Source organism: Ambystoma mexicanum, chromosome 2q (genome assembly GCF_040938575.1).
Source record: "Ambystoma mexicanum isolate Mex_15411 chromosome 2q, UKY_AmexF1_1, whole genome shotgun sequence".
Classification (NCBI taxonomy): domain Eukaryota; kingdom Metazoa; phylum Chordata; class Amphibia; order Caudata; family Ambystomatidae; genus Ambystoma; species Ambystoma mexicanum.
In genome coordinates, this window is record NC_090924.1 from 541,887,804 (window position 1) to 541,902,424 (window position 14,621).

At 44.5% G+C, this 14,621-nt stretch overlaps 1 protein-coding gene across 2 annotated transcripts in view; it reads left to right on the forward strand.

Annotated features, from left to right (window-relative positions):
* The window catches only part of PLCD1 (phospholipase C delta 1), a 447,477-nt gene that overhangs the window by 388,663 nt on the left and 44,193 nt on the right, over positions 1-14,621 (forward strand). For both annotated transcript variants that reach the window (XM_069647688.1, XM_069647687.1), the window contains exon 11: positions 14,163-14,279. In XM_069647688.1, the coding sequence (XP_069503789.1) occupies positions 14,163-14,279 (117 nt within the window). The remainder of the gene's footprint in view (positions 1-14,162; positions 14,280-14,621) is intronic.

A 14,621-nucleotide genomic window follows, 5' to 3' on the forward strand; every position in this document is an offset into this window, starting at 1 on the left:
AGGCATTTAAAGCATTTATATGGGGGATATGTGCTCCTAAAGAGTCTGGGAATTTTAAATTGGTTTGTAGGGAGTTTGAGGGGTCAGTAAGGTGAGATTCCTGACTGTGTTTAGTTTTCGAGGTTAGCAAATAACCAGTGTCTTGGATGACTTCTATTCATCCTGGGCAGATCTTGCTCCCTCAGGAATGTTGCAAAGTCAATTTCTTCAAAGGAAAAATAAGTCTTGAGTAAAGTCTTGAAAAGTTCCAAAGAAAGAAAAGTTCACAATCATAAAAATCCACTGGTAACAGTTCCTTCTTCGCTTGATGAAAGGTTAACGTTTCCAAGTTCCACAAAAAAAACAATAGTAACAGTGGAGTTCCTGGATAACCTCCTTCTAGGAAATAATGAATAAAGTTGACGACAAAAGTACCACTTCTGTCTGACCACAACTCTTCTGCATGCAACTTATGTGGCGTTTTTTACATACAGTTTGTCAGGATGCTTCTGCTTAGGGTTTGCTCTCTTTCCAGCATCTCCCTTCTACTAATGATACTGTATAAGCAGACTCCCTTGCCCCACAGTTGACTTCTGCTTCTATTACATTCAACTGCTACAGTTCTGACAAGAATGTTGACAAACAGTTTTACTGCAACTTAAGGTTTTAGGAAACTTCAAAAATACTTCTTCGACATCTACAGTTTGGGAAGGCATTCTTCTCTCTTGGTTGGCAAGAAAGGGCAGCCTCTGTGCCTTTCCTCTGTCTTGCAGCTACCACAACATCTGTCTTTAGCTTGCAGCTGTACAGATTTTAAAAGTAGTCTTTTTAACAAATATGCAGCTCCCTTCGCCAACTTCATATACCTTTTCCTCCAGTAGTTACCCCAAAGCTGCAGTGCCACTTGTTTTGCTTTGGATAACCTTGTCACCCTTATAAAGTACGACTCTGGATTGACAGCTTGAGCAACTCAAAATAATGGTGTGCCGTTCTTAAATGAGCTGAATTCCCTTTAACAGGGTTTGGTCTAGTGGCTTGGGTAATATGTGTTCTTTGTTCAGCTTCAGCCACTTCTATAACTTCTACTTCAGTGTTCAAAATGTTACAAGATACAAGTCTTAGTGGAATTGAAATTAGGCACACACGATTTCGTTTTGATCTTGAACTGCCACTTCAAAATATGCATGTTCCCACCTTTCAGTCAGCGTTAAGCTTCCGAGGTATTGGGGAAACACAGTTTCATGTGCGACCTCTTCCACCGTTAAACTGTGCTTGTAACATTTCGAGAAAAAGTCCTTTCTGCTTTAATAAGTGTACCAGCAACATTCTCCTCGTTAATTGGAGTCACATGAAAGCTCAGCAACGAGTTACTTCTAACAATGGGGAAAAGAAATGCTTTTACTACACGCGGGCACTTCAGCGTTGTTAACATAAGCATGTGTTACATTTCCCTAGTTACAAAGACTTCCCACGTCTGTGGACAACTTGTACTCGCTTTGATCTATACACAAGTAGAAGTAAAGCTGGGTACAGTTAGCAGAAAGGTATTTCTGTTCATTTGGCGTACAGAGCTTCCTTTTTCTGACTCCACAATCATGACTATGGGCTGCGTCTGCTTCCTGGCTGTGGTTCTGCTGCTGCTGCAGGCTCTCGTGGGACCCACACCCTTTGCTGCGTGGGTGTCTTCCACTCTCCAGTTCCTGTCGGTTTTCTTCCGCACATAGGCCTTGGGTGGATACACGACTTCAGCTCTACATTCACAACAATGAGGCACACCTGGAAAGACTGCCTGTTTCTTCCAGTCACTCCCAATGCTGCCACAGCCAAACAGGATTTGTGAGCACAGGACCAACTCACAACCTGCAGGTGAAATATGCTCTTCCTCTGCTCTGGTGTCTGTTCTGTGGTCACACATCCTTTTGAACCACCAGCCTCATGCTCTGCTTCTTCTGCTTCTGCCAACCTTCCAGCTCCTGCACCAGCTTCTTTCTACTGCTCCTCACTGCTGCAGCCTTTTATGCCCCTCAGGTGGGTTAATTGATTTCAGGTACAGGCCCTTAAAACAGATTGACTGACCTTGCCAAAAGCTATTAGGCTTGCCTGCCTGACCTCAGCTCCTGCATGCCTTTTTAGCCCTCTTCTTTTTCACAGTCCCTGATGGATTTTGGGACATGCAGTCTACCTTAGGAAAATTCATTTTCTTTACTTGATATTGATATTTACTTCTTTAAAATGTTTTAGAGTTTCCTCCCTTAATATTATTAAAATAGGAGTTATAAGGTTTAACCTTTTGAGAGACAGATGGGGCAGGAAAGGTCACATGTTTGTCTTCACTGTTGGCATAACTTTGGCTTTGTGGAGGATATGGGGATTTAGGAGTATTGAAGATTGGTTCTTTGGATTCAACACTAGATTGAGTCATTTCTTTAAAGTTTACCCTTTCATACTTAGTAGGAGGTCAAGATATACCAAAATGGCAATAAGCCAATTCCTCCTCCAATTCTTGGTAAAAGTATTCCTCTTCAAAGAAAAATACTGTGTCTCACCCTGTGAAATCTCCCCACTTTCCTGGGCCTGGTCTCCACCCAGATATCCTCCCACAGTACACCACCCCCAGGATCAGGAATCATCGGCCCTCTCCTGGCCACCAGGGAGGAGACTGTAGGCAGGGTTTTAGTGTGGGATCCACAGGATTCTCCACAGAAGTTAAATGAATGTGACAGTCCTCAAGCACATAACCCAGGCATGATGGGGTCTTTCGGGATGCCCTATACACTGCTTTCGTGCCAAGCATCATGCTGTAGGTGGTGGTAAACAGTCCATGTAACAATCACATCTGGTACCCCCAAAAAGGGGAAGTGGACCTTGCAATATATCTCGACCCTTGAGGGCCCTTCAAAGGGGCATCAGAAGGGTTCCTGCTGAGGAAGTATGTTTGTCTGTAATTAGCCCTCCCTTTGAGATACCACAAAGGTATGCGGCTGGAAGGTAAGGACTGCCTTATTACCAGGGCATCTTCTAGCTACCCATGTCATGATGAGTAATTGGTTTTGATTTCCAGCGTGTAAGGTAATATTTGAGAGTGCCAATTGCCCATTTCATGGCTAGACATTGTTTTTTCTAAGCATTATAGTTTTGTCTACAAGACATGCTCTTACAATATACACAACACACAATCTTATTACAGATTCTCTTACAACTCTCAAACTTACAACACATGCACATGCTCTTAAAACACATGCACTTAAGACACATCTTCTTATATCTCCCACACACACACACAGACACTTATACTACACTTATACTAAATGCACTTGCAACACACACTGGTATTACAACAAACCCTCTGAATCAATAATGATATAACCATAAAAGAAGTTGGAATTATTGTATACATTTTATTTTATTTGTTTTACAAAAGAGTTAAGGTTAAGCCAACAAAAGCTTAGTCTCAGAACGAATACAGCTAAGGTTACAACACAGAAAACGACACCGAAGACTTTATCGATACATTTCAAAATGTATTGTATTAAAATCAAATATCGTAATTTTAACTCAACCACATGCTTAAAAGCATTCACTATTACCATAAAATTATAACAATTTCGCACATAAAAACATGTAATTGTATAAAGTATAAAATCATTTCAAAAGTCTAAATGTTGTCCTATAATTTTTAAAAGAAAGTATAAAATACTTTTTCAATACAAGACTGCTGCATAATAAACTAAAAATGCAATATAAATATATACAATAATTCCTCCTTGAAAAATATACAAATATACAAAATATCTAAAAAAATAAATCTACAATAGCAAAAAAATAAGCATTCATATGTCATACTTTAGATATACAATATCAATTAACAAAGTACATGTAATTATTGTAAATATTTACTAAACAAACATAACATTATAAAAAGAAAACCTACACTAAACTAATAGATTACTGAAATATTGTATACAGTAAATGCTTAGTAACATTTACTTCTACAAATAATATTTACACAACATTTTAGTCATTACACTATGCATAAAAATGCAAACATGTAATGTGTGATAAATTAAATGTAGTAAATAATGCGAACTTCAAATACTAACGAGTTCAGAACAACGTTTGGTTTTCAGAGGTAACAACATAAAAGATATACAGCGGGGGGTTGAATACAGAGGAGGGGTACAGCTGGTGGCGTCTACCGAGTCAGGGGGTGCGAGGGGCGACTTGATGGCACCCTTCAGCATTAACCAAATCCCTGTCACTCTTGCCCATCGTCTGGAACTTCCCCATCCATTGGCTAAAATTCATCTGCCAAATCCACCTACCTTTCCTCATTTCTCTTCAATTAAACAGCTTTTTGTATATATTCATGTATGACGCTTTTTGCTGCTATCCCAAATCATTGGTACTCCTTTCTTCAGAGCCTAGTCAGTTTGCTGGAAATCAAGCAGGTATACACCGGTTATGCACATGTCTTTGCATATTTTCACAGAGCTCTGCAAATGTATATTTAAGGGTACCAGGCACAGTGTGATGAACACACTTAATTGCATGAAGTACATGCTTTTTCCTGTGGCATACAGCAATAATCTGCATGCAAATTAAGTAAGAAAATGTTGAAGCCAATAAAGCCTCTACTACTTGCATATGATATGCAGGGCCCTGGATTCTCATTTCATCTCTAAAACCCAGGACATCCTGTCCACCCTCTCGTCCTCCTCTCCTCCACCTCCCTCTACACTCTCCTCTACCTCTGGCCCCCCTGTGACCACTTCTTCCTTTTTCTCTTCCTTTCCTCTGTTCTCCCCTGATGAGGTTTCTAGACAAGTCCGATCTATGAAAGTCTCATCAAAACAGGATGTTCCCTGTTCTTCTAAACCCATCAAGGACCACATTGACACCCTCGCTCCTGCCCTGGTTGAATTCTGCAACTACTCCTTCGACATTGGACCCTTCCCTCCCCCCCTGAAGCACTCTTGCGCACCCTCTTCTCAGGAAAACCTCAGCAGACCCCTCCTGCCCGGCTAACTATCGCCCGATCTCCATCACTCCTTTCCTGGGCAAACTCCTGGAAAAGCTGGCCATCTCCCAGCTTAATGTTCACACTGAATCTGTTGATTGTCTCCATGACAATCAGTCTGGCTTCAGAGCAGCCAGAAGCACAAGACTGCTCTCCTGACATCCATGAAGACCTGCTCTGTAACCTAGATTCTAATTCCCCCTCTGTCCTAATCTTACTCAAGCTTTCTTCTGCCTTTGACACGGTCAACCATGCCATCCTGCTCAATCATCTCTGTGATGACCTGGGTATCACTGATCAGGCTCTGGCCTGGCTGATCTCATTCCTCTCTGATCGACCCTCCTAGGTCCAACTTGGGTCCTTCCTTTCCTAAATCTCACTCTCTACCTGTGGTGTTCCCCAGGGGTCTAACCTCTCTCCCTGGCTGGTTGTTCAACCAATACCTGGCACCTCTCGGCCACCGCATTGCCGCTCTCTGCCCAAACGTTCAATGCTATACGGATGACAGCGCGTTTTCAGGCTCCCCTCTGCCACCTCTTCTCCTTCTCTCATCTCTGGTTGTCTATCTGCTATCCAAGAATGGTGTGCCGCCAACAATCTCTGCCTTAATGTGAGTAAGGCGGAGATTCTCCTCATCGGCACACCTGCACCCTCCTTTCCTATCACTGTATGGCCGGCCTCCCTTCGCCCTCTTCCTGCTCCCAACTGTGAGGCTAAGAACCTCGGGGTCATCTTCGACTCCACACTCTACTTTTCCAGTTCTGGGAAGCACCTTAAGACCTTCCTCTTTGCTTCTGCCTTCTCTCTTCCTGTCCCCTCCTGATTTCCTGTCTAATACTGCACTGGTCACCTGGCTACCCTCTGATTTTGGGTCCAGGTCCTTGCCCACCCAGTTGAATACCTGCACTGCTTCCCGGCAGCCCTTGCACTTGGGTCTGTTTCTGTAACCCTACAGTCTCTCTAGCTGCACTTTTGGATACCTGCTGTCTGCACTTACTCATGCACATGCCACAAGCTGGCCACACTTCTTGGTATTGTTTTGATCCCATGTACAGCACTGGCCCCTTCCCTTTCCCATGGCAATGTTTCCCTCCCCCCTCCCCTGTGCTTGCGTAATCTCAATATCACTTGGCTTAGTAAGATCGTTGTCTCTGTCCTCCCTCTGTTCCCTCTTCCTTGCCTCATCGCGCCTTGAAACACTTGCGTATAGGCGTGTTACAAATGCCATATCATATCATATGATGAGTCATTTATAACGCACCTGTACACAAGTGTGTCAAAGCGCGACAAGACCAGGAAGGGAGACATAGGGAGGACAAAAAAAACGGTCTTACTAGGCCTTGAGTCATTCAGATCGTGCAAGTGCAGGGGGGAAGAGAGGGAGGGGAAATGCCAAGGGGAGGGAAAGGGGAAGTGCAGTCAGGGCAGTATTGCTCTGAGTAAGTGCAGACGGGGCAGCCGTCTCTGGGTAGTGCAAGGAGGCAGGGTACTGTATGGTTACAGATACAAACCCTAAGTGTGCAGGGGCCTGGCGGCAGTGCAGGTGCCACAGGTCGACTAGGAGCCTGGTGCCCATTGGGTTCTGAGGGTAGCCAGGCAACCAGTTAGTGCAGCACACAGGTGGGTCAGCAAAGGAGAGAAAGGGAGAAAGCGGAAGCGAAAAGGAAGGTCTTGGGCTGCCTCCAGAACCTGGAGTGGTCCTGATTGAGTTTGAGAGGGGCAGGGAGCCCATTCCAGAGGGAGGCCCCTCCAGAGGAGAGCGATCTATCTCCCACTCTCTGCCTGGAGAAGCATCTGATCAAACGAAGGGATTGAGAGGGACGATGTTTAGGAAGAGAGAGTAGGATATAGTTTGTGCCCTAGCCCCAGAAAGCCTTGTGGAAGATGCAGAGGGTCTTGAACTTGATCTTTGCAGCCACCAGGAGCCAGTGGAGAGATTTAAGGGCTGGAGAGATGATCCCTGGGCTTGAGGCCAAGAACAAGTCTCACAGTCCTGTTTGGATTAGTTGCAAAAGGTGGAGAGTAGAGGGCTATTTGGGAAAGAGTATTGTGCAGTAGTCTAGCCCAGAGAGAACCAGGGCTATGGAGACATTGAGCTTCTGAGGAGAAACTAAGAAAAGGAAGAATACCTCTTGAGGAGGTGCAGCTGGTAGTGGGAATTATTCAAGAGGTCCGTGAGGAGAGTGGAGTTGAAGATGACCCCTAGGTTTCCTGCCTCACAGGAAGGTCCTGAGAGAGGGCCCAAAGAAGGGTGGCCAGAGTGAAAGAATGAAAGCGGGAGCAGGGGTCCCAATGAGGAGGATCCTGGTTTTGCTGGCATTGAGGCAGAGATTGCTGAAGGTGCACCATTCCTGAATCACGGATACAGTCCGAAATGAGCGAGATTGGAGAGGAGGCAGAGGGGAGCCTGAACAAGAGCCGAGTGTCATCTGCATAACGCTGGAAGTTAGAGGAGAAGGTAGAGATGGGGTGGGCCATAGGGGCCACGTAGACATTGAAAAGCTAGGGTGAGAGGTTGGAACCCTGGGGAGCACCATATGTGGAGAGAGAGGTGGTGGAGAACGAACCACAGTTGGACCTGAGGGATGGTCCAGGAGGAAGGAGGTCAATCATGCAAGGGCCTGATCCGTGATGCCCAGGTTCTCATGAAGATGATTGATCAGGATGGCATGAATGACCGTGTTGAAAGCAGAGGAAAGATCAAGCAGTGTTAGAACAGAAGGAAGGCTGGAGTCAAGATTAGTGAGCAGGGCTTTACGGGTGTTCAGCAGAGCAGTTTCTGTGCCTCTGGCTGCTCTGAAGGCAGACTGATGGTCATGGTGACAACCAACAGATTGAGTGTGGAGAGTAAGCTGAGAGATTGCCAGCTTTTCCAGGAGTTTGCCCAAGAGAGGAGTGATAGAGATCGGACGGTCATTTGGCTGACAGGAAGGGGGGGTCGAAGGTTTCTTCAGGAGGGGGTGCACAATGGAAAAGATAAGGAGTAGGGGAAAGTTCCAGTGTCAAAAGAGTGATTGCAGAAATCGGCCAAGGAGGAACAGGGGAGCATCTGCTTGCATGACACTTTCATAGATCGGTCTAGAAACGTCATCAGGCGTAATCACAGAAAAAGAGGAGAGAGGAGGAGGAGAGGGAGAGGCAGCCATAAGGGGGCCATGAGTGGTAGAGGAGGAGGAGGAGGAAATAGAGGAGGAGAGAGGACAGAATGCCCTGAGCTTCAGTGGCAAAGTGAGAGGCAAGAGGGCCTGGGAGGGAACAGGAGAGGTGGAGACTGCAACAGGATTGGCCAGTTCCTTGCAGATTTTGGTCAGTTTGGCTGTGTTATAGGCCGCAGCGACACAGGCTTGGATGTGGGCTCTCTTCTTGGACAGTCTGAATTGCCTTTGAAGCAGGCGACAGGCCAGTTTGCCAGAGGAAGTGCATGATGCCCTCCACTTCCTCTCAGCCACTCTACGCTTCAGTGGCGAGGTCAGAGCCATACCAAGAGTTGCACTTGGAGGTAGGCTTCAGGTGGATTCTCATGATGGGGGCAAGGATATCAAGAGTGCTTCTGATAGAACGTTGCAGGCTAGAGAGAACTGTGTCAGAGTGTGAGGCAGCAGCAGCAGCAAGAGTAGGAGGAGGAGAGAAAGAAGCATCAAAGGCCTCAACTGACATACGCTCCATGGGCCAAATGACCGAGAAGGTTGGAGGCAGTGCTGGGGTAGGCTTCACCTGGGGGACATAGCTTCAGGTCGGAGGAGTGCAGAAAGTGGCCAGTCAAAGAGAGAGGAGTAGTGAGAGGGTTAGAGAGGGGTATGTCGGAGGAGATGAAAACATCCAAGGTGTGCCCGGCAGAGTGTGTAGGGCCAGATGGTAGAATAGAAAGAGTGTTGCAGAGATTGCACAAGATCCCTGATGAGGGATTGCAAGCATCCAGGTGGATGTTGAGGTCTCCCAGAATGAGTTGAGAGGGAGAGACAAGGAGAGGAGTCAAGGAGGTGACAGATGTCAGAGGAGTGTTTGACAGCAGAACGTGACTTGAGTGTAGCGATGTGGAGCAGGTTGCGACTTTTGCAAGACTTCAGTGGAGGAAAACAAGCTTGAGGTATGCCCTGCAGAGGAGGTAGAAGGGCCCGAGGGTGGGCAGAGGAGGAAGAAAAAGAAACAGAGTGCCAGAGAGGTGGCTGAAGGGGTAGCAGGCGAAGGGAGGAAGTTGATAAGACACAGGAAGCGCCTATCAAAAAGGAGGAGATTGTGCTGAGGACCCTGAACCAAGACCGAACCATTGTGATAGACATTAATGATGGTCTTATAGGATTGGAAGGAGACCAAGAGCACCTCCCACCTAGTGCCACCATTAATGGGAGAGGAGGAAAAAGGAGAGAGAACAGAGACCATATGAGGGGTCCATAGGTTTGGAGAGGGAACGACAGAGGATTTCGGTGAGAGTCTGTCTGGTGGAAGCACTGGTGTAGGTATCAGCGATAGGGAGGCCTGGGTTGGAGACCAGGATGTCCCTCTTGAACTTCTTCCTTCCGAACTTAGTGAGAGGGATAGGATAGGAGATAGAGTAGCAGTTTGAGAAGATTTGGGAAACAGAGAGCATCATAGGGGTGCCCAGCGCCACACATGCAGAATGTGCAGAGGTGGAGGGAGAGGGACAGGCACAAGGAAACTTCAAGATGAAAGGACAGGTGCCTCACAATGGTACACGGAGCCCCAGGCAGGGTGGGGACCTAGAGAGTGGGAAAGAGCCTACTTGAGAGCACCGACATAAGACTGCCCTCTTTTCTCACTTAGCATTCATTGTTCACTTACACTTATGTTCTGCACTGCCTTCCTCTAGAAGCCCTGACGTCTAAGCTCGGGTCTTTTTGCATTAATTTACAGTACTTGTGTCATCTGTCTTTCATAAATTCACAACTTCGAGCGCAAGAATACAGTCATGTGACTCCGAAAGCCAGTAGCCATTGTTCATTTTACACCTGGACAACTTTCGAGCTCTATAAATGCTCCCGCAATTTTTTCGTGCAATATATGTACCCACTATTAGTGATTGTTTGGACCAGGCATGCATATTTTTATAATTCATTATGTGAAGATTTTTTTCCTTTCAAACGAGCAGACATTATGGAAATAAAGCAGTCAATCTTGTGAATAACCGTTTATTTTCTGTATTTTGTAAGGTTTACTTTGTGGTTCCGTTTGTTTGGATTTCTTGGATGCAGGCACAGAATGAGTAATCGACTCTGTGGTATGTGAGGTTTGATTTTGAGAATTGTATGTGTCCGCCCCAGTTCCATGGACCTAAATATTATCACTTTTCAGTAGGATGTGGGACTTGTCAGGAAAGGGGGTTACTTGCACAGTCTATTACCTATTCAGTGCCCTGTCTGCTGCAATCTTGCAGCTGCAAAATGCATTTACGCTGCTGAAAGCAAGGAGAGAGCCATTAGTATTTTCAGCGCGAGGCCCCGCCGGAGTTGCATGGTGAGTCGCGAGCAGGGCGGCGTGTACCCCGCTGCCCCCACACGACTTGACATGTTTAAGGTGTGAGAATTAATGAGGGACGTGGGGCGTCTTCAGAAACGGTTAACCCTGATCTGAGGATTTCCCTGCCTCTCACTGGACGCATCCTTGCTGCATGGTGGTGAAGACATTTCCTTGGAGACGGTGCTCCAGCCAGATGTGGAGAATGCGTCCACAGCCGGCTCTACTCCACTCGCAGATTAGTTGCAATGATATGGATAGCTAGAACATGCTATACACTCATCCTAGAATTGTGTACAGCTCGCCCTTTATTTGCAACTGTTTTGGAATTAAAATAGATTTGTCAAAGATCAGTAAAGCTGGTGAAATAAGTGTTCACTGTTTGGTTAGTTCACATTCTCAAAGTAAATATACACTTACAATGAATTGACGCCCCAAACATGTGCAAACTGTGTATGTGCAAAATGCATGTGCTCTGGATAGAAAACCATGTAAGATGCACTTGCAAAAAAAGTGGAGCTTGCACTACATACCAGCATTGCAACTGTATGTGAACAGGTGACTTGGAATGGAGATCATCCGTGCACATACACAATGGTCAAATGAGAGCCAAGTACTGTCAATTCAAAAGAGGCCAAGCCTATTGTAAATTTGTCAATTCATAAAATGGGACTAAATCTGGTGCGTGGCAACTGACCACCTACCATTATGAAGGACACAATAGAGGCTGACCTTTGGAAAAAGTTCAGCCCCCCAGTTGTACCGAGCAGCTGAGAGATTGAAAGCTGTACTATGTATGGGCAGTATTGGCAGTCAGCCTGTGACTGAGGTTATAGATCTGGTATCACAATTTTCTGGGGAAAATGTAGACTACAGCATGATAATGTCTATTACTTGGGCAACACCGGCATGGGTTGATTAAAACTGGAACCACAATCTGGGGTAATATAGATGGCAGCATGAAATTGTTATACTATGGCAACACTGGCATCGCAGTTTTAAAAATGTCATGACATGCAAGTGCTTCACTACTTATCATACTTGAGAATGATGTATTTTACTGTGGCAAAAATGGTGCAGCTTTGTTGAAACTGGCATTACAATTTTCAAGGCCACTACAGATGCCAGCACGAAACTGTAAAGTACCTTGACCAGCTTAATCATTGCCATGCCACAGCAGTGTTGTCTGAGAAAAAGACATGATGAGACTGCGATGATGGTGGCATTGCTTTGTTGCAACTGGCATCACAATTTTCTGGAGGAAGTATATGCAAAATTAACATTTGTTTTAATGGGGTTACACTGACATGGCATGGGCAGTTTAAAAATGCCTTGAGGTGATAGTGGCGCTCTAGTACAATGCATTTACACGGAGGTGTGATGGTGTTTTACTGCAGCAACACTTCCATGGCTTTAAGACCGGTATCGCAGTTCCTTGTGAAAGATAGAGGGCAGCATATTAATGTATTTTACTTGGGTAGCAATGGAATTACATTTTTTTTCTGAGGGGAAATGTATATGCCAGCATGATAATGTGTTTTACTACAACTACACTGGCATCACAACTAATGCAGGCGATGCAAATGTCTGCATTACAATGTGATGAACATCAAGAATTATTGATATGCGTGTCAATGTTGAAACGTAAGTGACATTAAAAATACATAATTAACTGTTTTTGTATGAAACTGACTTGACAATGTGATATTGGCATGGTGATGTTTAAGGTGATTGGTTTACCTACTCTGCTTGGGCATAACATGGCGCGTGGTGGCAACTTCTTCCGACTAATTTGAATGGATTTCACATTCGCATAGCTTTGATTCTATCTATCTATCTATCTATCTATCTATCTATCTATCTATCTATCTATCTATCTATCTATCTATCTATCTATCTGTCTATGTTGGTTTTTGCATAGCGCTAAATCGCCCAAAGGCCTCAGAGCGCTCACATGGACAAGAACAAAACATACAGGAACATAAGGAGCAGGCAGACGGAAGGAGCCGTAGTCCAAAACACAGAGCAGGAAATGACTCAATGCCACTATCATACAACCAAGTCTTAAGCAGTTTTTTGAATAAGCTGATGGATCCACCGTTTTTTATGTACAGGAGGAGTGAGTTCCAGGTCTTAGGGGCCCAGAAGCAAAAATGAATACCGCCAACTCTTTTAAGGAGTTGACGAGGTTGAAGCAAGTCCTAGTTGATGTTGGATCGCATGTTTCTTCTAATAGGTGCTTTCTGTATTTGATCCGAAAGATATGTAGGTGCCATAGCAGATAACCATTTAAAGAGAATTACAGCACTTTTGAATTTTATTCTTTGACCAACTGGAACCCAGTGAAGATTCCTCCTCTCAGCGGAGATCTTTGAATGTTTGCTTAAGCCGTCTACCGCTCTAACGGCTTCATTTTGGATGGTTTGAAACTTGATTATATTCAATTTAGAAGTGCGCATCAACAGGCTGGTGCAATAATCGAGTTTGGAGTTAACGATAGCACCAGGTATTATGGCCAGGTTGGGCTTGGATAAATAGGGGCGAATTTGCCAAAGAAGATTGGATTGCATTCTTTTAGCAAGTACAAGGATACTTGTGCCCATTAAATGTTAAATCTTCTGGTGCAATAAAACTGATCTAATTTTTACCTGCATGAGATGTATGTTTGTTTTTTTTTCGAGTGTGGTAGTGGCACACTGTATCAGGTACTGTTACTAATGTGTCAGAAATATATACCTATCAACTATGTATCCAGTCTTTCTATCAGGTGCAGAATTTTCTGATGCCACAGTCATCATTTCTGTTGCAAACTATTCCTGTGTACTGTGGGGGACCTGACATCTGATGCATTGGAATAGCACGTGTTACTGATTCTTATGATATTTCTCTTGAAAGTTCTGTTTTATGATTCCTCATTTTTATCCACTCAAGAAGGTATCCAGTGATAGTCGCTGATGAAAAAAGGTCGCCAAGGTTGACCTTTCCCCAAATTTGCACTGCCAAGAAAATCGAGCACTTTTCCCAAATATTCTAGGACTGGAGGTTATATTAGTAAATAATACCAGTCCTACAATATGTTGGGGGAGGCTTTTAGGCATGCAGGAAAAAGAATTGCCTCCCTGGCGACTTTTTTTCCCAGGCAACATTATCACAATTGACCCTTAAATATATATATTTCTTTAGGGGAGAAGCCTGAACGCGCCCCTTGATTGGGGTTGGATGCATCCACTCACACCAACGAGGGAGAACTATTTGCACGTAAAAAGAATTCACTGTCCAACGTTGCAGCAAATGATTTGCTCTCGTTTTCCTTGGTCGTAACCAGCTTCTGTTACTTTGTGGCAGAACAGAAGCAAGTTAATGGGAGTTACTGTTAATGTTGCATTTCAACCTGATTCACAACTGTTTGCAGCGTTTCTTTCAGGAGTTTGCTCTAAGTTTCTTATGGAGGATAATGGATCTTGGAATTAGTCGTTCAGTCTTCAGGGCACCAAAGAACCGTCCACAGTGTATGGACATATGATTGAATAATGAGAAGAGAAATCATTTGCTGATTAGAAAGAGGTGCAACTCTTACTGGTTCTCCTTCTGCCGAGATAACCTCAGAATGTATAAATCAAATCAAATTCTGGCAAATTGAAGAAGTCAAAAACTAAAATGTTTCAAGCTAAACTGCCCTTTTTCTCCTTCCCAGGGCCGTCTTTCATCATTCACAACACAAAGCAACTGAGCAGGATCTACCCCGCTGGCTGGAGGACAGACTCCTCCAACTACAACCCTGTGCCGCTGTGGAATGTTGGCTGTCAAATTGGTAGGTATGAATGGAGGTTGGTAGGACTGTTAACTTGTTTAGATAGATGCTGGAACAGGCATTGGTGTATACGTTTTGGTTTGGTTTCTTTATAACTTTATAAAAACTGTTTTCTCTGGTTGTGTTGGCTATTCCCAGCATATGTATTGAGTAAATCAAAGAATGACAATTGCACAATTGAGTTGTTAAGCAATCTCTTTTTGAGCATTCATGTAATAGATTCATTTTCACATTCGAACTGCCAGAGTCATATTTACATTCATTGTAGTACAGAATAATCGCAAACAATTTATTAATGTGGAGATGAGGAAGGGGTGATTAAACAGGTGGCAGTGCCTGCAT